Source organism: Melopsittacus undulatus, chromosome 2, assembly GCF_012275295.1.
Source record: "Melopsittacus undulatus isolate bMelUnd1 chromosome 2, bMelUnd1.mat.Z, whole genome shotgun sequence".
NCBI classification, from domain to species: Eukaryota; Metazoa; Chordata; class Aves; order Psittaciformes; family Psittaculidae; genus Melopsittacus; species Melopsittacus undulatus.
In genome coordinates, this window is record NC_047528.1 from 21,914,919 (window position 1) to 21,939,607 (window position 24,689).

The window sequence follows — 24,689 nt, forward strand, 5'->3', positions numbered from 1 at the left end:
TGGTTGTGTTTTCCTAGATATTTTTCACTATTTCTAGGATTAAAAGGGGAGAGGTATCACCTAGTAAATACTTAAGGTTTTATATAAGCCTTTACAAAGATAGAGTTAAATAGTACTAGAGGTTCTCATGACGGCTGCTGGTGACAAGTTGTTCATGATGTGAGTACTAAGTACAGTCAGAACAAAAATATTTCTTGCCACTAGTTGCGAGGAAGGTGGAAACACCCCAGTATGGTATCAATTCTTTAGGGACTAAATTTAAGCTTATAAGGCATTCTTCTCCAATTCAGAGGGAGTGCTAATACCTAATTGTGAAGGCTTTATTTATATCCATTTATTAAATATGTTAACAGAATTAAAACAAAGGAGATGTTAAAGGTTCTCAAGCATATGTTCAAATGATTTGTTGTGCAGTGTCTATCCTCTATTATCTTAAAGTTTTTTGGTCTAAATTCTATCCATTTCTTTCTTTAAATTTTGTTCCTTGTTTTCTCTACTTAACAACCGGTTGAAGATATATCCAATTTCATAGAAGACTTAACTCCTTTTTTATGAGTGCTTTGATTTCCTACCACCTGGCAGAGAAAAATTCCCATACATTTAGCTTAGATCTCAGAAACAGAATGTAAATGAACTGTCTTCATGTACATGTAAACAGTGGTTTATCAAGCATCAGTACCTGAAAAATAGTATTGGGCACCATCAGAAGGTATCAAGCGAAAGTTAAGTTTGACATGAATAGTAACAGAGGGGAAAACCTGGTACAAAAATGTAGTTTTGTGGAAGTAGCTGAGGAAGCTAATGAAATAGGATATTCTGTTCAACATAAAACTTACTTTTTTTAACTAGATCTCTTCTAAAACTGAAATAAAGCATCCAAGCCCTCTGTCAACGAGTACACCAAATATGAAGTTTGTCATGCGAGGGTCAGCAAAAACACCTTCACCTGCTACAGTTAATGATGACCATCCCAAAAACAGCAAGAAGAGAAAAGCCATGGACTTCCTTAGTTGCATACCCGCCCCTCCACCACTGACACCAATGTATTCAGTAATTTCTCCATCTTTAAAAAGAGCATTTCAGCCACCACGGAGTCTGGGTTTACAGCGTCACAGTTCATCAAAAGAAACAAATCAGAAGATTGGTCATGTCACCCCCTCTAGAAAATTGAAAGAAAATGTCCATCTTCCTGAGAGCGACCTAGTTGCTGATGAAGAACTTGCAATGATTAATACACAAGCACTCATGAATAATTTACCAGAAGAAAAGAAGATTGAGTATGTAAATGAAAACAGCAATACAATAGCTACTAATTTATCTGACAATCTTTTACTCAAAAATAATTCCAGGTCTACTAGGCAAGTAAATAACTCATCAAAACGCAGTTCTGAAGTAGCTGAGGCTCTTCAGAAAGATGGAGGAACCTGACAACTTGTTAGCAGCCCACAGAATGCTACAAAGACAAAACCCCTGAAAATGCTACTAAATGCACATGTACAGTACTGTATATATTTCAAATTCAGTTTATTTTTACACTTTGTGCCTTAAATCCTGATTGTATTTAATAAAGCTGTATTATAAAAATGACATTTCATCTGCAAAATAATTTGGATTTGAGTAATTTTACATTTCTCACACAAACATGTATTGTACAATAACATCAGCGTGGCTGAAGGTCTGATGACATTTTTGAAGCCATTGCTTTGATTCTTAAATTACAGCAGGATCTTTGTTTCAGTCTAAAGCAGTCACTTTCATTACAATAGTTCTTTGGCTGTCAGAAGTGGCACAGGGCATAACAATTCTCTTAGGTTCATTGTTACCAAACATTACACTTTAATTCTGAAATACAGCTCTGTAATTGTGACAGTTCGTGTACTTTTCCCTTGGAACTTTCCATATGGTGCTAAAATAGGTTTAGAGGACAGCTATTATTTGATTCATAGCAAAATGCCAAAGTTATTAATAATAGATCTTTGGTCAGCATTTCCAAGGAGCTACTCCTTAAGGAAGCACTCAAGGCCACAGTATCATGGAAGATAATCAGATGTTTAATTTCATCACTTCTGCTGGGAGTGAGTCAGTACTTGAATTCATTACTTTGTTCTCATTAATTTAACCTTATCAAAACTGGAGTTTCTCCACTGGAGAGGGAAACAGTCCTGCTAGACTGGCTGCCAACTCCACATTTTAGTTTATTGTCAGCCTGCCCTTTGCCTGCTATTTCCCACCACACACAAGTCAAAGGCGGGAGGATGTTTCAGATCCAGGCCATCCGCAGCTCCTACTCAACAACCTTTCAAGGATCCTGTGCGGCTTACTTGGCTCAAGTGCCAAGCTGGGAATGGCTCCCCTTGCCACGCTGGACATTGTAGCAGGACTGGAGAATTGACACAAGCTTGATGGTAGTTCTGTAAACCTTTGTGCAACATGGCAGAGCCAGGTTCCCTAGACCCCTAGGTCACAATTAGTTTACAGTGTTGATATTACTTCTTTAAATGCAGCTTGAGTAGAAAATGCAATTCATTTCATACATCTACTCTGTCCTGAAGAGAGCTTGGCTTTTGCCCTGAAACAGTAGATTTCTTTATACCTTTACACTTCTTGGCTGAATTGCTAGATGAATAGCAGCTCTACCTATATTTCTTAACAGCCAATGTGAGCTGTCTGCATATCCTACTGCAAAATAACTCACTGCTGCCCTGTTCTATAAGCACTGCTTAATAATACACACACACTTAAAAATAATTGCCATCACAAATGCTGCATTTCAAAAATGTTCCATGGGGCGTCTTGATGAGGGCATAATCAGCAGAATTTAACTATGGATAAAATCCCTGCATGATAGCTTCTCACCCATCTATCAGTCAGTGGCTTCTCAGCACTCAGCAGAACAAAGAATTGATTTCTTTCCCCTTTCATAAGTAATTTTGTTGTACTTCTGAGTTAGTTTGGGTATTTGGTAGACTTGTGCTTCAGCTACTTGGATCTGCTCCTGTAGCTCTGTTCCTACTTAGAAGCTAACACGCAATGGCCTAATACTAATGTTTCCTTTCAGAAGCCCCTCTATATGGACTTGTCTCAGGACCAGGTGAACTCCTATGTCTTCAGGACTAGGTGAAATCCTATGGCAAGGTAAAGGGCTCAGTTTGGTATGTTAAAAGTTTCATCTCCAGGCTGGTAAAGCTGTTTGGCTGCACTAGGGCTGAGGTAAGAAAGACCAGCATGTATCCAAACAGCAGAGATGGGAACAGGGAACATCAGATCTTGTTACAATCTGTTAGAGCTGCCTTTTCCATCATTCATTTTGCATCTCTTATTAAAGTTGCAGTAATGCTCTAGGCAAGGTGAATAGGAAGATACAAAATGTTATCCAGCCAGACAGAAAGTATTAAAATGTCTGGAAATGACAACTGCATGGAGAAGGACTTGGCCACATGTCCTGTAAGAAAGAAAGAATTAATTTAGGAATATTTGTTGTTATCTACTAGGGACGGAGAGTGATGCAGGAAACCAAAACCAAACAGAACCCATGTGGCACAGCCATTGTCACTGTAAGCTTGGATGGGTTTTACTGAAGGAAGTGGGACAAGAGGGAGTACAGTTTGTGCTGGAGATAGTGCTCTTAGATTGGTCATGCAAAGCTGTGAGATCATAATCCAGAGGCATTAAAATATTTCCAAGAAATAAAAGTAATTTAAAAATGTAGTAGAAAAATACAAGAATAAAAAACAGTTTAGAGGAAAAGATGTACAACTAGAGACTTTTATACCCTGATAATTAAAACCCACCAGGGAATCCACCTCTTCGGTTTAAAGGCTTATTGCTTGTATGCGCCACGTGAGGCCTCCTGTTTGAGAGGGCTGGAGGTGGGCAGGAATGGGCACCCATGCTGTAAGCTGCATTTGGTTCATGGGACCTTCTTTCATCTCGGCGTGGTTTTTCAGACTGAAGAACACTGTGGAATGTAACATTGTGCTCGTATTGTTCCTTCATCTGTTGTATCTTTTGTCGAGGGACGTGATGAGTATTTCTTCTGTAGAGTCGACATTAACAGAAGATACAAGTATTTAGCTGCCTGTGTGGTAGAGGTTTTCTGAAGCTTGCTACAATTCCCAACATGTTCAGGATAATGGTTCACATCCCCACTGATCTGTTTCTGGCTCTATTTTCCCAAACTGTTTTATTCTTCCACATACTTCTTAAAAATCTTATGTCACAACTGAAAAAGATAACTCAAGTATTTCTGTGGGTAGCCAGGACACCAGAAGTTAGACAAATGCTTTGGAATGAGAGTGCCATGTAGAAGACCTGTGTATTATATAATGCATATATATAGTGTGTATATAGTTTTGCTGGAGTTTAGTGCTAATGGCTTGCTAGCCTCAGGGTGAGCTTTTGTACATCTGGAGAAATGCAGGCAAGGGCTGTAAGTAGCCCAGGCACGGACTTAAAATCACCATGTATAGAGGTTAAAAGTATGTTGTTGCTTTGTCTGAGCACAGGTGGGTTAAAATCATACCTGACGTGGTTCAGGTTCCAGGGTAAATGACATGTTAGGGAGGGGAGCTCAAACACGCAGGGCTTCCTGGATAGATGAGAAACAGCTGCATTCTCTCAACACTTAAGTAACAATTGTTTTTTCCAAAGACCACTCCAAATTTCTGTGAGTTTGCAAACTCAGAATACCTTTAGTTTTGCCATATAACTCTATAAGGCACAATTTGTAATTGAGGCCCTGCAGCAGACAGTGCCCTCACCCATGCCACCTGTGCTCAGTAACCAGCACAAACTGTATTGCTGGTGAGGATGCAGTGTGGGACCACAGCAGAAGCAACCATCAGCTGTCCCTGAATCATCTGCCAAAGAGCTGCTCCACACTGATAATACTCAGATTAGCATTGCAGTGCTGCTGTAAAAAGCCCACTTGCTTCATATGATTAATATAACAAAGTACAAGCTACCAAGTAGCTCAACCTATAATAAGTGATTAGTAGTAAAATCTGCCTCTGCAGCAATGCCTTCCAAATGCTCCAAGCTGGTGCTGGTGAAGCAAAAGCTGACATTTGCAGTTGAATGCCAAGGCATAAGTGCCCTTACCTGCCTTCAGCCCCAAACCATCCTCTGCCACCTGCCATATCCTACCTTACCAGGAAGCCACAAGCACTGTGCAGGGGCCACCACCCTCTGCCGTGTGTCACACAAAAAGGTGCAGCACTGATTTTTAATTTCAGTTCCTAACTAGTACAAAATGAGTAAATCAGTTGAGATGAAACACCTGTGCCCTGTTTTCTTGCAGTAAGAAGTTATCATATGTTAGTTACAGGATCTAGTAGATGGGAGTGCGCTATTCATTCACTGTAATGTACTTTACATCAGGTTGATTAAAGGCTAGGAAATTAGCCTGCATGGATTTTTTTTCTCAGTGATGTAACCATTAACCCTGCAGCCACTAGCAAATCATACTTAGAGTCGTATTTGGCTCCCTCTGTATCCTATCACATCACGCAGCATTGATATATTCATTGTATCCCTTCTGTGTGTGCATGTTAAGATCTTTATGAAGATCCTCTATAGCTCCATTTATTGCCCACACTTAAGCACCATACACAGTGGTGTTACAGCAAGACCATGTTTGTTATGGTTAGATTTTTTAAGAACAAAAGCCTGAGTATTGTCTGTGGTGCTTGGACATCTTTTTGTGCCCAAAGAGAGAGAGAGCGCTGCTCAAAATACAGAATGAAAATTAGGGTTCCTGCCCCAAGAAGCTTGCAGTATAAATACACACTTCAGGGGGGTTGCTATTTCTACTTCCTCGCTCACTTCACGGTCAGGCTTTTTCAGGGCTGAGTTCACTACAGGCCAGGTACCGAGTAATAGATGTTTTCCACAACAACCCTTTTGTTGTCATTTGCTAGGTTACCTTTTAGCGTATATGAAGAGGAAGAGGGCTGACATTTCTCAGACCACATAAATAAAATGAGAAGCTGTCTGCTATATCAAAGAGATGTACCTTGTCAGTTCTTGAACATTGAACTTCCAGGGTGTATCTGGTTCTTGGAATACAACTTCATATCCATTTTCACGTGCCTAAGGAAGGACGCAGAAGTGTTAGATGCATGGCTGCCAAGCTCAGGAATAGCCAATCTTCCAGACCCCCAGAGATTTTATCTAAGAGATATACCATATGTACCAGGAGCCAGAAACAGGAAGATAACCATGACTCCCACCAAGGTGCTGCGCTGAGGCTCAGCTAGTTTGTTTTCTTGCAATCAAAGGGTTTGCATCTCCCAGGAAAACTTGCCTCAGCCTTGCCCCAGTCCCTGTCCCCCACGGCAATGGCATCCAAGCACTTGAACACTTTGGAAGCCACCAATGGTTCAAGAGCTGCAGGTTGGCCATGCAGGCTGGAGCTTCTAGAGTGTGAGGTCAGCACCTACCAGATATGTTATTTCCAGCCACTGAGTCTGCAGGCTTCAGGTTTTTCCAAGGTAGAGCAACGTAGCATGTTGCTTTATATTTACGTACACACACACAAATGTACATGTATTATTTAATACAGGGTTTGATTATTTTTGTCTTGATTTGTCAGAAAGGTGTCAGGGAAATCTGTTCACCTTTTTATACTTTGCCCTTTTGTACTGTTTACCTTTTTATACTGTGCTCTCATGTGCTTCTGAGTCACCCACAAGCACTCTTAACTGCTGCTGGGGTGACATGCCCAGGCTCTCCAGCACCACTAGAAATCTCTGCCTCTTTTGTGCTCCCATTACAAGCAACACTTACACACAAATTTTTTAACTGACAAAGCCATAACCCAGGAACAGAAGTGAGAGCAGACAGGCCACAATATAAAACTGCACTAAAATGTTGCCATCTTTGCCAGAACTCCTGACAAGACATACCAATGCATCTTCAGAAGCTCTTTATGGCGTACTTCTTGCAAGTCATAAACTAAAATTGTAAGTAAGTCATATCTTGTTACATTTGTCAACAGATGGATAGGTTGGGAACTGTTTAATTCATGTCACTGCTGAGAAAGGAGATGACATCCTGATTGCCAAGAAGAGGGCAAGTTCGAAAGACTGTTGATCTGTTCAGGTAACTTTGCCTTCAATGAGCTATATAGTGGACTAGATAAAACAGCTACAGTGGCACTTCTTCCCCTACTTCATCACAATATCAATCCTTAACTATAGTCAGAGAACTAAGGGAAAATGAAAGTAATTGTTCTTAGCCACCTTAAGAACCATTTCAGTCAGATCACCTCACAAATGTTATAGCTGAGCATATAAAAGCAATAAGTCAGAGCTTTCCCTACCATTATCACATACGGCTTCATTTCCCAAGCATGGATGTTGGTATTATCAATAATAACCGGGCTTTTCCCATTCTTCATTGCTTTGCGTGCTGTAACGTAACACATTAAGTAAAGCCAAAATGTATGAAGTAACAGGCTGAGCCAGGTCTCACTATCACAGCATCCTTTCTTTGCCCACCACTAGCACCCTTGTTTCCCCACCATATGGTGCAGCTGCCACCCAAATAGGAGCAGCGGTTGTGCCCCACAGGTGCTCTCCTAGAGGAGGTGCTGCAGCCACTGGTTCTGCTCAGTGGTACAAGCTGAAGCTCTCATAAAACATACTTAGCAGTATCATAGCACTGTGTGTTTAAAACAGCTAAAAATGTCTGTCATTTGCTAAAGATCCCTGCTACAAGATCTGAAAGTATGTTTGCCATTGCTAGAAATGAGTTCAGAGCACAGCCTCAAAAGCACATTACAGTTTTCTTACTGAAGTAGAGACCTGGGTTGCTTCACTCTCAAACTTACAATTAGGTTTGCAAGTTTTCCTCCTGGCTATCACTAATTGCCCCCCTGCAACACCCCCTTCCAAGTCAGGACTGACATCTAAGAAGTTACAGCCTCAAGGCTGTGGTGCATGCATACAGCTGTAATGAGCTGCTGCTGGGCTGGTTATCTACAGGCCAGCTGCTGGTACCTAATAGTCACTGGTTTACTTATTAACATAACATCTATCAATCACCAACAATTTTATCATTTATAAGCCAAAAGAAATAAACTCAGAAGTGGTAAATGTATTCTCCTAATCAGTACCTGTGAACTGCAGTATGGCACCACTTCCAGATACTTTATTTTGGGGGCTAACTTTAAAGACAGACTGAAAAGCAGAACTGTTCTCTAAAATCCCTGGATCGAGTTGAGTCACCTCTCTTTTGGTTCCATTTGTGTGCATCCTCTAGGAAGTCAGGCTCAAACACATATACACCATTTTCAATAAAGAAGTCATCAGTACTAAGAACTACAGCACCGGGATAGTCACGTTTCAGTTGTCTGAAACAAAAAAACAAGATGAAAGAAGGATTAGTATAGGCTAATGCACAGCTTTCACAGAGCCCATCATTAACTCACACTTTATGAATGGTCTGCAGATAGTGATTCATTTGTAGAATCCCAGTTTAAAGGATCTGACAGTAATGTCATCAGTAGGTGGACACACAGAAGGAAAAGAATGGAGCTTAAAGGTGTGGCCCTGATTTCTCGAATTCAGCACAGAAATCTACACCAGTCTCACAATAGGCAAGTCTTCAGTCACATCATATATTCAGCTTTCTTTCTGAGTTAGAATCATAGAATAGTTAGGGTTGGAAAGGACCTTAAGATCCTCAAGTTCCAACCCCCCTCCATGGGCAGGAATGCCTCACACTAAACCATGTCACCGAAGACTGTCCAAGCTGGCTTTGAACACTTCCAGGGATGGAGCATTCACAAGTTATCTGAGAAAGTATGATTGTAAACACAAAAACTCCCAAACCAAAGCTGCTAATCCCATGGAAGTTGATCTCAAAAGACAATTTGACAGTAAGAGTTTTGCTGTAGAGTTAAGGTGGTCTATATCACCACTGCTCTGGCTGGCTGAGATTTTGGGGTTTAGTTTGGAATTTTGGGGTTTGGCGGTTTTTCTGCAAGAAAGCGCATAATACTTTTTCTTTTTTAATTTGCAAACATGTACCTGAGTGATTAGCCAATATTTCTTAGTATTTGTTGCAACTTCATGTTTTTTTCTGCTTTTCACTTGTCTCTTTTTTACTTAATCCTCCTCTTGTAGAATTTAGTAGTTTTTGTTTATTTTCAGCATTTAAGCAGGTTTTATAAGCAAGTCTGAGCTGTCTGGATTGGCAGCCCCAAAAACAATAGTAGGGTAACCCCTCTTTACATCAGTGTGCATCCCACAGCGATGCTCATTCAGCCCTGGGATACCCATGGAGAGCAGATGCATGTCCTGCTGTAAGCTGCCCAGCTGCCTCATGGACTGTGACTGGCTTTAGGAGGTGGAAGTGCTGGCTCATGTGCTGGTTTAAATAAGAAGCATTCCTCTGCCAGTCCTTAGAGGGCATAAGAAGAGACCTTAGTGCAAAATTGTGTCCCCATTTTTGTGTAACCCAGATCTGTGTCCAGATACTTCAGTGAAAGAAACAACAGGGTCATGGGATGAAATCAGGGAGATTTTATCTGTATAAAATCGGGGAGAGCCCACAGCATAATCTCACTGCTCACTGTCTTCCTAAGGCCCAAAACATCTCTGGAAAAGAAAGTAAGGTCAGGAACCTTGTAGCTCTCAGACACGAATGCTGCTGCCCTGCTATCTCACACCACACATGGTCTCCAGTCCTGGACCACATTCCAGCTTCCCTGATAAACTTCTTCTTTTCCATCCCTATAAGCTGCAAAATGGCTATTTCTCAATGTCTTATCTAATTGAGCAACAGCAAGAGAAAAGGTGCCTCTAGGTTATCAGTGAAAAACAGACACAGACAGAAAAAGCTGAATTCCAGCCCTGCCCCAACCATTTACTTGCCAATTTTACCCTAATCTGCCTGCCAGCAGCAGCTCTTCACTAGGATTGCACTTCACATTTGGCCGAATAAAGGTCAGCTGCTGACTTTGTTCCACCTCCACTACAACTTCTACCATCTGCTGAGTAATTAATACCATTTTGTGTTAGCAACCAGGAGGCTCACAGATGTAGGGACTGGGCTGTAGCCACTGTTACGTATCATTTAGCACCCACGTATTATCTTCCAGCTCCAAAGAGAGATTTTACTCACATAATCACTGCTGGGCAACCAGATCTAACAAAAGTCACGCTGCAAAAAGTTAGCAAAGGGTCAAATTATTTTGCTTTATTTTTGGTCCCAGGCAATTCTTGTAATGAAAACATGGGAGCACCTAATGCTCACCTGGTTACTCCTGTGCTGATGAACAAAGGGGTTCAGCTCTCACTACAGTTCAGCACCTCACCTTTCCCTCTGCTCTAGCCACCTGCATCACAGTCTCTTCTCTAAAAACTTGGCTGTGTTAAAATACGTGTCAGCCCTTTAGCTACCAATGGGCACATAGAATTGTACACGTTAATAAAAGATCTCAAGGGGTTTTTTTTCTTGCTCAGTGTTTCCTTCAAAAATATTCTTGACCAGTGCAATTTTAAACAATTATTTTCTTAGCATACACCTTAATGAATTTTTAACACGTATATATGCAGGATCGCATAAGGACTTTGATATTAACCCCTAAGCAATCTAAATAGTAGATGATTATCTATAAACTCAGTCTACTGTCCTCATATCACTGATAATTAAAGTAGATAAAACTTGTGCTTCAAAGAAGAAAAATAGGACACAAAATGTGCTAACAGCTATGAATTACTGTCGCATTTGCTATATTCATACCAAACAAACTCCCACTAACAGCAACATAAGAAAACATTAAGTGGGAAAAACGTGGTTTACATTCTGCTTATTTTGTTGGTTTTCACTTTCAGCTTTCTAAAACACCCAAACTGACACTGACCACTTTCTCTAATCACCTATTGCTTGTGAAGGTTTTTCTGTCCCTTATATTTTCAAAGGGCCCCCAAATCTCTTTACTATGTTCTTTCAGAAATAAGCTTTCTATGACCTACACAGGCCCACAGGTGGGTTGAGAAGAAGGGGTTTACATCATCACATTGGGCTTCTAACCCCTGTATGCAATAAATACACCTGCATTTTAGCAAAATATACACCAGCTGTGTAAATGGGAGGATTTGTGCCCCGTGTTATTAATTATTACATTGTGAGCAACACTGTAAAAGGAAAACTACCCAGTGCTGTTAGATCCATAAAGTGTAAAGCATACTGAGGAGGAAAAGCAAAATGAAATCCCTTTGCAAGACCAAAGTGTACATAGGAGTTGTGTTTGCATTTCTTAAAAAAAAACCACTGAACCCAAAGGGCTGCACTGTGATGAGCAGGACATTCAAAGGTTCAGTATTAATTTGCCTACTTGGGACATTAAATTGCACAGTGTCACAGCTCTCTACCTTGCAGTAAATACAAAGCAGGATATACTCTCTATCTTGCTAAAGATAAGTTTGCTGCTGTTTTGGAAAATACAAAGGATAAGAGAAGATGGAGAGTCCTTTTTACAAGTAATTACATGGAAAAGACAGGGGTAATAGACACAAGTTACTCCTGGGAAGATTCTGACTGGACACGAGACGAAAAAATTTCACAATGAGCACAATCAGCCATTGGAATAATCTCCATTGGGAAGTGGTGGATCCCCCAATATTGGACACTTCTAAGATTCAGGGTGCTGGGACATCTAGTCTAGGCCATGCTTTGCCTTAAAAGCTTGGACCAAATGATCCTTGAGGTTCCTTCTAAGCTGGTGTTCTATGATTCTAAACTGCTGCATTTCTGTTTGACCAAAGCAGCACTGTAACAACTGTCTCAGTGAAAAAAAAGAGTCCCTTTTTTTCTAAAGAGCATCTTCAGTGCTTTCAAACAATCATTTCAGATTTTAACTATATGCATAGACAAAAAGCTAATATTCAGGATTTCAACTAGTTGGATCCATTGGAGTACTTAGGAGAAGTCTACATGATCACTAGTAATATTACTAGACAGAAAAAAAAAACCCATGACAGTATTCCATAGGCTGTCAAGTTTTTTCATCAGAAATTTCAAAAATTGATTGATTTCTGATTTGAGCCAGGTACGCAGATTGGAAGGAACATTTGCAATGCTCAGAAGGCAACAGGATGGTTACTGGCTAGATCTCTGAGCCAGTAAATTCTCAGTCTACTTCCAATGTAACTGAGCTCAAACTATGTAGGTACTGATGCCAAATGCAACCACTTGCTCTGGTCACTTTTCCCAATGTACAGCATTTCTGTGACACTTGGAAGCCTTTAGTTTCAGCAGAAAATGAGAACTATGAGATCTGAAGCACATGCCCAGCACTAGCACTGAAACACTGTTGTGTTTAGCAACAGCATGATGGGGAATTTGCCCTGCTCTGCCAACAGCTCTGTTGGTAAAGCACCCACATGCCTGGGTGTCTCACCTGCAGTGGGTAGAGAAGTGCATGAGAACTTTGCATGGGATCAGGCTGCAGGTCACATTCGGTAAATACATTCAGGAGAATCACCTGTTAGTGTTTACATTGTGTTGCCTGGTGCTGCAGAGCTGAAGTCACAGAATTATGGAATCATAGAATCATTTGGGTTGCAAGGGACCTTAAAGCTCATCCAGTTCCACCCCCCTGCCATGGGCAGAGACACCTTCCTCCAAAGCCCCATCCAGCCTGGCTCTGAACACTGTCAGGGATGGGGCAACTTCTCTGGATAACCTTTTTGTTTGCTTTTACAAATAAATAATCTCCTCCAGCAGAACCTTGCCCTGAGCTTTGCTGCAGTAGTTTTCTGCAGCCATCATGTTGCTCAGTGTGTTTTGTTCACCAACACCAAATGGTACACAACATGGGAATAGCACATCTCAGAATTTTGATAGCACAGTCCTTCCATAATGTGGGTAGAGTCAATGGAGAGGTAACAAATGCTGTTTTTACAGCTGCCCTTTGACCGGTGGACTGCTGAGCAGCTAAATGCAATGATATCATTAATGGGGCTAGAAACAGAGTAAGTTCCTCAAACATTCATTTCACAAGGGACTAAAACAATACTTACAACTGGTTTGTAAATCTATCATTAATAATTAACCTTGTATCGTAACCGAGAAGCACATAGGTGAGTCAGTTATTTGCACTGCTTGAGAATATGGCCTCAAACCATTAGGCTCTGTACTAAGAGAAGACCCAGCCCCCTCTGAAGGAGAACTTACACAACCTCTTTCAGGAGAACACAATTGGCTGCCAGTAAAAACACTGCATTTGGCTGTTCATTAAAGAACTTGGTCTTGCCCAAGGCCTGTGAGGCAGAAAGCACAGTGTGACAGGAAGGACTGTACTGACAAGAGGAAATTGTACATTATCCCAGTGTTTCACACACCTTCTACAGCAGAACCCTTGCTTTGGCAGCCCATGATCCCAGTGTGTGTTCCTCACCCAAGCAGAGGAAGAAGACAGCGAGTGCTCCTGTTTTGATAGAGAGTGGGTGAGTGGCACCAGAAGCCGTGCGGTACTGGACTGTGAGATCTTGTGATACCAGATTGTGGCTATGCTGCATCATGCCCATTGCGGTGTCATCTCCCAGCACTCCCCTCCAGGGTTTTCCACCTAGTTTTAGTCAGTCTTGGAGCTGTTTGGGAGTGGACTGGTCTGCCCACTTTCTGCCCACTTTATACACTCTATAGCTCTGACCAGGAATGCTGGACACCATGAAAACGCAAGTCAGAGTTGTCAGTTTTCACAGCCAGAGAGGAAGTGCTTTACTGTGTTTGTGATTAACCACGAACAAATCCAAGACAAAACAAAAACAAGCAAACAAACAAAACCCACCACCTACAAAAAGGAACTGGTCTGGCACTTCTTAAAGAAGAAACAGCTGCCCTGGAGTGGGTGATTAGTCCATCTTAATATAAATATCCCTTCTGGTACTGCTCCCTCCGAACAACAACATTCACAGTTCTACAAGCAGCGCTTCCCCAAAGCGGTTACAGGCAGCAGGAGCAGAAAGGCTCTGAGCTGTTTCTGGAGGCAGAGGAGGTTTCCAAACGGCTGTGCTTACTCGTCGGGGGTCCTGCGAAGCTCCCACCTCTCCCTGAGCCAGAACCGGCTCTGAACCGGTGCCTCACCCGCCTTCATGTGGTTTTATCACGGTGTCTCCTGCTCTGGGGGACCCGGCGGTGCCGCTCCCGGCACACAGACCCTACAGAGGGGGTCGCCGGGGGCCGAGCCGCGATCGGAGCCGAAGGAGGAGCAGAAGGAGAACGGGGAAAGGCTGCGGAGCCACCGCCTTACCTGGCCAAGGTGCTCTTCCCGGAGCCCGGCAGCCCCCGCAGCAGCACCAAGCGCCCGGCGAACCGGCCCCGCCGGGGCTGCAGGCTGAGCCCCCCCAGGGCCTGCAGCAGCCGCTCATCCATCCCCGGCCCCGGCAGAGAACGGGGCGGGAGAAGCCGGGCCCGGCCCGGCCCGGCCGGCAGAAGCGGAGAGCAGGAGGGAGCCCGGGCAGCCGCTCCAGAGCCTGGCTCCGGTGATCATTCCCCCGGCCCCCGGCGCGGCTTGTGGCGTCCACTGACGGGGTGGTGGGGGAAACCCGCGTCCCTCGGTGGAGGGAGACCTGGGATTAAGCCCAAGATCCCAAGACCTTCCCCCTGTGAAAACGAAAGCTGTCTGAAGGAGAAGCATACAGGAAAGAAAGGGCATTGGCTGCTCATACTGCAAAACCGTGCAGTTACGGCATTGGCCTTCTACCCGGAACATTAGCCCAAGAGACCATCTTTCATAACTTAAAAATCAAGATTAACTCCCAAATTCTCAAAAGTAGGAGAACACAAGCCAGTGCTGAAAGCGTTCAGTCCCCTGTGCTGCCCAAGTCTATTGCTCATACCAGAAAGGGAATCATGAAAACTCTTCCAAGGACTGTAGTTATCTACAGGACACCAGATACAGATGGATTTTTTTCCTTCCTTCCCTCTTCCCCTCCCCAGCTGTGATGGAGTCCACCCAAACACAAAGGCAGGCAAGGATTCCAAGCACGTGTATCCAAACAACTGCCCTGCACCAATGACTCTGTGCATCACGCTTGCTCCATCAGCTCCACTTTTTTTTCAAATACATTATCACATGAGAAAATCTATAGGGAGTTCAATAAGATTTATTTCCCCTAAAGAAAATCTGATCTGCTTTAAGTTGATCACCACACAAGCCAAAGAAGTGATAGTTTCCAGTAAACCCAGTAACAGCTGGCATGGCATCACAGTCTTCCTCTCAAAGGCACATGCAGTATCAGCCCCAGCTTGGTTAAAAGGTGGCCTCAGGCATGCCACAGGGACATGCCACAGGGACATGCCACCACCAAACTACAACACTGAAGCTTTTGGGTCTGAAGTTTGCAAATAGCGCTAAAGAGTGTTCACGGATCAGGAGGCAGCTTAGCTCCCTGGATGTGGCACACCAAGATCAGCCAAAGCAAGTGGGAAAAAATAGTGTCAGGAAAGAAGATACATAAATTTGAAAACTCAAAGATATCCAAGGGGTTTAAAGTAAACTTAAACTGGCAACACCCTCCTAAGAGATGAAACACCTTTTGTCCATACAAGAACACTGTGAAATTTTTACAGTTACTTTTATTTTAAGCAATCTGGAAGGACAGTATTCAGTAACAGAAAATACAGGCATTCAGATTTCTCTCTGAATAAACAGAAGTAGGAAGAAAATATTAACCCTTAAGTGACATTTTCTTGAAATCAAACTAACTTGCTTGCTGCCAGCAGGACATCAGGTAAGTCTGAAGCTGTGGCTATGGCCAGCATGAATTACCTTCCTTCTCCCTGTGACATTTTGTATGACATTCTGCTGGTAGAAGGGCAGTACATTTCCAACCAAGGAAAGTAAAAATCACACAAGTACATAAGAAATGCATTTAAAAAGTGCAGCTGGTACATTTTGCCAATCGTACAACCTTAATTTAGAGCCACAAACATCTTTAACTGCTTACACGTATATGCAGGATTTGTTTAAGTGGAGAGTGGGGACACATCAGCAATTCAGAGCACAGTGAAGCTTCAGCATGACTGCAGCTGCATACCAGCTCTTCAGCTGATGCACATCAAATAGGGTGCAGGGGAAGAGGGAGAAGAGGAAGTGATTGAACAGATGAATCAATATTCTGGATGTGGAGGCTGTGTAAATGGGAAATACTGGTTTTGGTGAGTACACACAACCTGAGCTTCCTTGTGTCTCCTCTTCTCATTGATCTTTTCTCATCTTTTTCACCATGAGGTTATAGTTGTCTTTTCTGTCACTCCCTCTCAATACAAAGTAATTTCCAGGCTTATGCAGGTCTCAGTTGACAAAGGTTGCTCTTTCTGATTAATTAACTAGGTGTAATTTCATTTGCCCTTTCACCTCCACTCTCTATTGTCTGTCTCACTTTCTTTGCTTGCTATTTCTGCAAACACTCGTGAATTTTCATGGGATTAAATTCATCACCTAACTAGTTTAGCTCACTCTGCACATGTATTTCCAACTTTCCTGATATCTGTCTAGGCCTTACATAGATATTTCCATGAGCAAAATTTTAGATTTATTGTCAGGGGTTCATTAATTTCTGCTGCTCATCTGCCCCTGAAAATCAATACTCACGTTATTGGAACAATTTCCTCAGTAACAGGATTGCTATTAGTAAAGTTACTGTTCTAGCTGAGGAATGAACACTGTGCTTAATTTTGTGGGGAAAACCACAATATTAAAGAAAAAAAAAAGCTTATAAGGCTTATCAATCTACCACAAACCATATGCATCTCACCTCCAATGTGTTTGAAGCAGATCTATAGTGAAATTTCTCCTTATTTCTATAGTCCCAAAATAAGCCTAGTTGAAGGGAAGCACTAAGCCTAGTTTTAGGAGAAAAAGCGGTAAGCTGTGCACCTCTGGGTGAAAGAGTAGGAGTTACTGATGAAAACATTCCACCTGAGGTTGTAAACAGATTGGGGTGTGATTATAACTGGCAGGATGAAAAGCAAAAGTAGGGTAAGACACGTAACAGGCACCTTTCCCTGCAGTAGGCATCACTACCAGTTCATGTACCAGCTGATGTGGCAACATCTTGGATCCTGGTTCAAGTGAATTAAATAGCAGAGTCTGAAGCTCACACCTCATGCTGACAGACATCTCCTTTCTGCTTACAGGTTTCTTATCTCAATCTCTTTGTACCACACTCAAGGATGTACTAAGAAGGTATAAATCCCAAAGGGCTTCAGAAAGTGACCCTATGGCACACACAACAGAGTTATCTCAATTTTGACTTTTCATACGTGGACAGAGAGATTGCTATCAGGGGGCTGTGGAGAAGGTGGCCAAAGATTCATGCCAAGAATCTACAGTGTTTTCTTCCTTCCAGGTTACTCCTCACATTTAAAATTCCTCAGTGGCCAACTGAAGTCCTTCCATGGTGCAATCAAAGTGAGAAGTTTCTGAAAGAAAAAATAGCAGGTTCTGCTGAAATACAGATTGCAAAAAGACTTTAATGGTTGCAAATCTGAGAAAAGTTCACCTGTCTGATACTTTTAAAAGTCTTTCTCATACTCAGTTGTTGGTTATTTCTTTAAAACTTTAAAAAGAATGGAAATGAAGAAAACTTGGATGTCAAAACTAGAGACAGTAAGGATGTAGCAATCTCAAGGCTGAAAAATAAAGAGAAGAGTAACAGTGGATGTTTTCTTCCTCTACATGTCACAAACACTATATAATTAATAGCATTTCAGCAAATACCTCTATAGCATAGCTACATCCCATAATTGTTTTGTTGTGTTGCAAATCTTTCCCCTTACATTTACTTGGGACCTCACAGGCCTCCAAGTTACACAGTTCATGGGAGCTACCAGCAGAGCCTGATGGTTACCTTGTCTGAGACCTACAGAAACTCTGTTCTGGGCAGCTCTTACCCACCCCGGCAGTTGTACAGTCTGCTTAAGTAAACTGTAGGCCAGTTTTCCTGGTGAGCACTGTAAAAGGCAGGTGAGGTTTTCTGGTCACAATTCTGTACACTTTCCCATGACCTTTTTTTTTTTTTTTTTTTTTAATTAGTGGTTAAATGTCAAAGGAGAGAGAAACTATTTTTTTAATTATCATTGTATCAAAGTAGCAACTGGAAGAGGTTTGCCCATGGGATGGTTGGTGACAGCCAACATGTCTTCACTAAGGGCAAATCACGCCTGACCAATCTGGTGGGGGCAGAGCAGAGAGCTGATGCTGTCTACCTGGACTTGTACAAAGCATTCAACACTGTCCCACATGACATCCTTGCCAAAAGACAGTCCTTCCTGTCCCAGCTGTATGTTCTTGCTCCTTTGCATGTGTCCTGCTGATCACATGGCTCAAGGAAAAGCTGTTTCAGCTCACTGGTCCAGACTGAAAACTTTCTGGATGCCTCTATGCACTGGATGATTGTGCTGAACTGCCTCAGCCCAGCAGCTGAAGCATCGCATCCAGCTAAGGGAAGTGATGGGAATAACACAGCCAGGGAAAGGAGAAGCAGTAATACATGTCATGAAGAGATTCATTTCATCAAAACCACAGCCTGACTGGGCTGTCATGGAAGAAGTCTTTCTGCAGGGAGTTACTGACTGCTACACTTCACAAAGAAACATACCAGCCTTTATTCTGCAGTAGTCCTGCAGATAAATGCTTAAACTGACACTGGGTTTTGTCTTCTTGTTCTACATTTGTATAGCACCTGGCACTCATGAGTCCTTCCCTAAGGAGAACAGGTAGACACCAAAATAATGCTGTTTTCATTGATCTCAGTATTTTTTAATCCAGGATTTCTTGCTTAATCTCCAGAACAAATGCTGATGTGCTGCCAATGAGACTATAAGGAGCTCTCACAACAACCTGAGATCAACCTTGTGTTTTCACAGAGGAATATCAACACTGTTCATTCTACCATTTAAATAAAACCGCCCTTACAGAACATGAATACAGAAGCATGATCATCTGACTAACAGATTAAATTACACTTGGCCAGTAATGCTTAGTTTATTTTCCAATCTAAAGGGACTGAAGTGACCATACCAGGTCTCCATTTATTTTCCATGACTTTGAAAGCTTTTGGAAAGAATGCCTCAGCTTTTTTATTTTTCCTCCCCCCTGACATTTGATGAAATCAAATCCATTTCAACATTTATAGTTGTTCACTGGAGAAGTTTTACAACCACTCTGGGACATCATTCTTGGCAAGTCTGCTTTAATCAGCAACCAGAAGAGAATGATTTTGTGGTGAGGAAATACAAACTTATTGCTCGAAAGCAGGGGCACTATTGATCAGAAAAGCACACCTTCCTTTTAGAGCAATTACACATGCAGACTTCAGAAGACTGCTAGAATACCCACCTGGGGTCTGGCCAAGGGTTTGCATCACCTGGTATCCTGTGCCTGACAGTGAGCATGAGTCAACTGAAAACCCTAAGAAATGCTTTTTGCTTTTTGAATTTTTCTTTTTTAATTTTTCTAATTAAAAAATCCTAATATATATCATAAAATCACAGACTGGTTTGGGTTGGGAGGTACCTTAAGGATCACCTAGTTCAAACCCCCCCTGCCACGGGCAGCTACACCTTCTACTAGACCAAGTTGCTCAAAGCCCCATTCAACCTGGCCTTGAACACTCTTAGGGATGGGGCAGCCACAGCTTCTCTGGGCAACCTTTGTATAAGCTTAAAAACAGTCTTTCATCTGAAGGCATGATCGCACAGTACACGGTCCCTGGCATCAGGGCTGACTGCACATCTGCAGCAGCAGCACCCAGTCTGCTCCCTGGCCCCAGAGCTTCAGCACTGAGTTGGACCTTGCAGAGTCTTACCTAAATTTGCCAGCCCAGAAGAAAACTATCCATTTGTTTCCTCTGGTGTTAACAAGTGAAGTTGTAGCCTTCATGCCAGCCAACAAGTGTGGAGCTGAAAACTGGCACAGGGCTGGGAGGGGGGGTACTTCCCACTCCACTGTCTGTGGCAGCCAGCCATCACATCAGCTTGGCCTGAGGCAAAACCACAGCTTCAGAACAGCCTAAACTTATCCAGGCTCTGGTGTCTCATCCTCTTCCTCCAACAGCCTTCAGGACTTTCCCTGACTCATTTCAGATGGTGAACTAGAAAACCAAAAAACCCAAAGAAAGCAACCCCAAACAACCCCCCCCAAAACCCCTGACTAACTTCCCTCTTCATTCCAACACAGAGCCCTAGCCAGTTTAGCACTCCCAAGTCAAAGGCTTTGCTGCGCACCAAAGCTGCTGCAAGGAGGCTGGGACCAGGGCAATCAACCCTTACACAGGCTTCATCTTCCAGCAGGGACTTCCAGCTTAACCACCCCATCTCAGCACAGATTTTCATTGCCAAGTCCTTCTGCACAGAGCATGCAATGCCTCTTTTAAAAAGCAAAAATAATTAAATGACTGGGAGCCTTTTCTCGTGGCAAAGTACACATTGCTTTAATTCTAGGTTCCCTAGAACTAACATCAGCCACCCCAGTAGAGTATTAGACTGCAACATCATGTTACAAACTGGAGTTTAACAATGCTTCGTTACAGAGCAGCAGTCAGTGGCTGGCTCACAAATGCACAGGACACACCAAGACAGCACACAAAGAAAAGAAATTTCCAGGTTAATCACAGCTTTCCTCAGGGAAGAGAACAGAGCTCTCTGAGTTTGTTTCTTTAGCATACAAACATTTAAATAAACCTGGATAATCCTGGGTAGTAACCTCAGCTACAAATCCACACTGGGACAGCCAGTGGTATCACAAGCAAAATCCTTGCCTGTGGAGCATTCACATCTACATTATTATAAATGAGTAACTTTCAATACTTTGTGGCTGAAACAGGGCAAAGCATTTGGTGAAAATATTTTTTTATTTGCTTACCAAATACTCTAGTGCTTGATTACGTAAAAGAACATACCTCTACCAGATGTTCTTGGTGTTGTTAATGGTCTGTGTTGACAGCACCTTGTGAGATTAGTGCTGTTGGTACTGTGTGGTTCAGAGACTCCCCTCACCTTCCGACATTGGTAGTTAGTACAGGCTAATCAGCAAGTGACCTCCAATGTCATTTTTGTCATCAGTGATATAAAAACACATGTAATCAAATCAACCCCCAGTCAAGAGGTTTCAATTCCAACCCAAACTATTCAACTACTTTACTTCTGTCATGAAGCTCCACCCTGAAAATTAAGAAGCCTATTAAAAAGTCAGCTTCAGCTTTCATAACTGTCCCAACACAGAACATGTCTCTGGCTCTTCCTCCAGCCATTGACTCATGCTCAGGTCAGACACAGGACACCAGGTGACACAGACCCCTGGCCGGACCTCACCTGGATGAGCTTTCAGCAGTCCTGTGGTGTCTCCATGGGAATAATTTAAGCCTCGGGATTTCTCTTTTTTTTCTGGCTCAATTTGCCCATGGTGCAAGTTAATCTATTTCCACGTACCTCAGTCTGCTTGTTTTAAAACTACAGATTGATCCATTTGCCACTTGGAACAAACCCCCAATGGAAAGTTAAGCTAACATTTTCCTGCTGGATCCAAAAGACCTTCCTTCCTACCACAATCTATCTAGAATATCTCCCATAAGCAAACTGGAGAAATTTTGCCAAGTTTCCAAAAATTCACAAGCCAAGCATGAACACAACTGCAATACTTTCCAATACTCAGTATTGCACTTTGTCATACCAAATGAAAACATCCATGAAAAATTAACACTTCAGTATATGGAGTCCTATTGCGACCTCTTGCTGCTGATTCCCAGCTGAAATGCAAAACTGTCACTTGGTGAAATACTGTTTTATTGCTCATACAGTGCTCTTCACAGGTAGACACTTTATGGAGTCAGCATTACTCACTACACTGAAGAGTTGAGAAAAATAGGACTGAGATGACATGACTCACAGCAGATTGCCACAGTAACCAAACTGGGAATAAAGCTCACATCTTAGGCATCCTAAACTTCTGCTTTCACTTCACCAGGGGAGTTTTAGATTCAGGAGAAAAAATAGCTTTCATAACAATGCTGCCTTCTCTTTTCCCCATTTGGGCTTAAAACAAACCTCAAGAACCAGAACAACCCTCAACCCTAACTTGAAGAAAAAAATCAGGTAAGTTGAATGAGACTAAAGACATCCTAAAATTATAACTAATAAAGTTCTTTAGTCAAATATAATACAAGAATTAAACACATTCACAAGGGGGACTGATTACCTTTTCCATCATGCAGAATTTAACATAGTCAGTCATGGCTGATGAGACACAGCATTCAGAGAGCCAGTGCCAGTGCAGGCCACAGTGTTCTCCTCTACCATCCCTTGAAACACCTCCACTACTTCAAGTGTTTCAGAAGAGACTTGATTCTCTTGGTAATCTTTATTTATATCTTCAAGACCAATAAAATCATCTGAAAAATAAACGAGTTATAAACTGCAGCCAAAGACACCTGAAATTATCTTAGGTAGTCTGGCACTTATACCATGTCAGGATAGAGTATTTCCAGAACAAACTTCCATTTAATCAGAATATTCTTGATTTTCCCTTCTAAATGGCCTACAAAATAAACTAGATCTTTCAGGTTTGTCTCTGATGCAGGGGGAGACAGATTAAACGGTGTGTGTGTGTTTCTTCCTACTCTTACGTTTCTTCTCAGGTCTTGAAGAGCCTCTTTTTCTCTTTTTTAAGAAAAAACGCCAGTTCCTCTCCTATTTTAGACAGAAAATCCTATCAGCTTCTAGGGAACTACTACTGTGTATTGCTAATCTTGTATTATGGAATTTGTGAAATTATACTACACTAATATGGAAATCACAGAAAATGACAACCAGCAACCTTATCCCATAACATCCATACTGCAGGAATTAATGCAAGCAGAAGTCCAAAGCTTCCCATGGATCCTGATACCTCCTGCTGCTCAAGTGTGTGACCTCAAGCTAGGGAGCAGCTCTGCGGAAAGGAAACTGGGGGTCTTGGTGGACATCAAGCTCAGTATGAGTGAACAGTGCGCTACTGTGGTAAAGCCAATAGGATGCTGGATTACATCAACAAGGGTATCCGCAGCAACAGTGTGGTTATCCCATTTCACTCTTCTTGTCAGACCACAGCTGGAATACTGTGTTAAGCCTTGGTCCCCGCTATATAAAAAAAGATGTGGACAGGCTGGAGAGGGTCCAGATTGGAGCCACATAGATGATCAACAGACTGGAAAGGCATATGAGAAAAGGCTGAGAGAGCTAGGTTTGTTCAGCCTTGAGAAAAGAAGGCTCAGGGGAGACATTATCACCATGTTTCAGTATTTAAAGGGTGGCTACAAAGAAGACAGAGACTCCCATTTTACAAGAAGTCACATGGAATAGACAAGGGATAATGGATACAAAAGTTAGTCCAGGGAGATTCCAACTGAACACAAGAGAAAAATTTTCCACAATCAGAACAATCAACCATTGGAATAATCTCCCACAAGAACCAGTGGATTCCCCAGTGTTGGACACTTTTAAGATTCAACTAGGCAGTATGCTGGGCCATTTTGTCTAGACTGCTTTTGCCCAGAAAGGTTGGACCAGAAGATCTGTGAGGTCCCTGCCAACATGGGATTCTATGATTATCAAGCTGACAATTTTTAGTGATCATTAAATTTAACTAAGGTGAAGATGCTCAACCTTTTAGAGAAATAAAATCTTTCTGTAAGACTTCTTCATGCGAAACATCCTTCTAATCTAGAATAGGTAAATTTGAGGTAAGTATTGGATTAATTCTGTATGGGAAACTTCAAAAGCCAAGGAATTTCAGCTCTTCCAACACAGTGACCACACCTCTGCCATTCTTTGTGCACAGTTAATGGAGGTACGAATTCATTTGTCACATCCTAAAGCTTTTGCACAAAGCGGAGTGTTCTGACTCATTTGTGCTGAAAACAACATGCTTCAGCATTAACTATTCTCTCTTCTGAACAAGAACTATCTTATACAGTTCTTGTATCACAGAATACACTTACCAGACAAGGTGTTTCTATCCTGTGATCCACTTGTTTTCTGCTTTTCCTGAAACAGATAATAATAATCCAGAGAAAAGAAGAAAGTATGTGACAAGAGAATTTGGTATTTTGGGGAAGAACAAGGTTCATGCTCTATTTTATAATTTACAGGATTTTCCTCATTCCACTACTAGACATCACCGTGCTCCATAAATAAAAACAAACCTTCACAAAGCAACAGTTGCAGTGGGGAGAAAAGTAACTTGTAAGTTACCACTTTCTACCTAGAAGAGTACATAAAACATCCACCTCCTCATTGCGGGTATTAAAAACCCACAAAGCAAATTTACTAGCAAAGAACATCATCTTGCTTATGAACTGAAGAATTCCTCTTTACACCTGGAATATTGGAAAGCTTTCAAAAATCTCCCAAAATTCGTACCTCCACAGAGGTCTTCCACAGTAAATAGATCATCTTTGAAACTTTCCAGTCAAGAGGAACTATATAATCATCTGGCAACAAGGATTCTGCAGAAGAAAATATTTTATGCCGTTGAGTGTTCAGATCTCTCCATAGCCAAAATATATCACTGAATTACAAGTTTTGAACACATTATATATATAGACTTAAAAAAAATCCACCACCAATATTTAAACAAGCCAGCAGCAAACTCAGAATTTAGGTTTTGTAGAATCTAAGGCCAGTGCGCAGGAGGG

The 24,689-nt window shown here is 42.1% G+C and overlaps 3 protein-coding genes across 3 annotated transcripts in view; 1 reads left to right on the top strand and 2 right to left on the bottom strand.

Moving 5' to 3' along the window:
- Positions 1 to 1,587, top strand: part of BRCA2 (BRCA2 DNA repair associated) — a 38,707-nt gene extending 37,120 nt beyond the window's left edge. Inside the window, exon 26 of the mRNA XM_005147689.4 lies at positions 850 to 1,587. Coding sequence (XP_005147746.4) covers positions 850 to 1,428 — 579 coding nt within the window. The 3' untranslated portion in view covers positions 1,429 to 1,587. The remainder of the gene's footprint in view (positions 1 to 849) is intronic.
- N4BP2L1 (NEDD4 binding protein 2 like 1) lies at positions 1,508 to 14,613 on the bottom strand. The gene is made up of 6 exons (XM_013128665.3): positions 14,264 to 14,613; positions 8,229 to 8,353; positions 7,322 to 7,410; positions 6,014 to 6,090; positions 3,792 to 4,036; positions 1,508 to 3,442 (listed from the first exon to the last, which is right to left on the bottom strand). The coding sequence occupies exons 1-6, from the start codon at positions 14,383 to 14,385 to the stop codon at positions 3,339 to 3,341; spliced, it is 762 nt and encodes a 253-aa protein (XP_012984119.3). The 5' UTR covers positions 14,386 to 14,613; the 3' UTR covers positions 1,508 to 3,338.
- Positions 14,614 to 15,620: 1,007 nt separating this feature from the next.
- The window catches only part of LOC101876287 (NEDD4 binding protein 2 like 2), a 48,208-nt gene continuing 39,139 nt past the window's right edge, over positions 15,621 to 24,689 (bottom strand). The window contains exons 9-12 of the mRNA XM_034073061.1: positions 24,415 to 24,500; positions 23,994 to 24,039; positions 22,214 to 22,406; positions 15,621 to 17,439 (exon numbers count right to left, since the gene is read on the bottom strand). Coding sequence (XP_033928952.1) covers positions 22,246 to 22,406; positions 23,994 to 24,039; positions 24,415 to 24,500 — 293 coding nt within the window. The 3' untranslated portion in view covers positions 15,621 to 17,439; positions 22,214 to 22,245. The remainder of the gene's footprint in view (positions 17,440 to 22,213; positions 22,407 to 23,993; positions 24,040 to 24,414; positions 24,501 to 24,689) is intronic.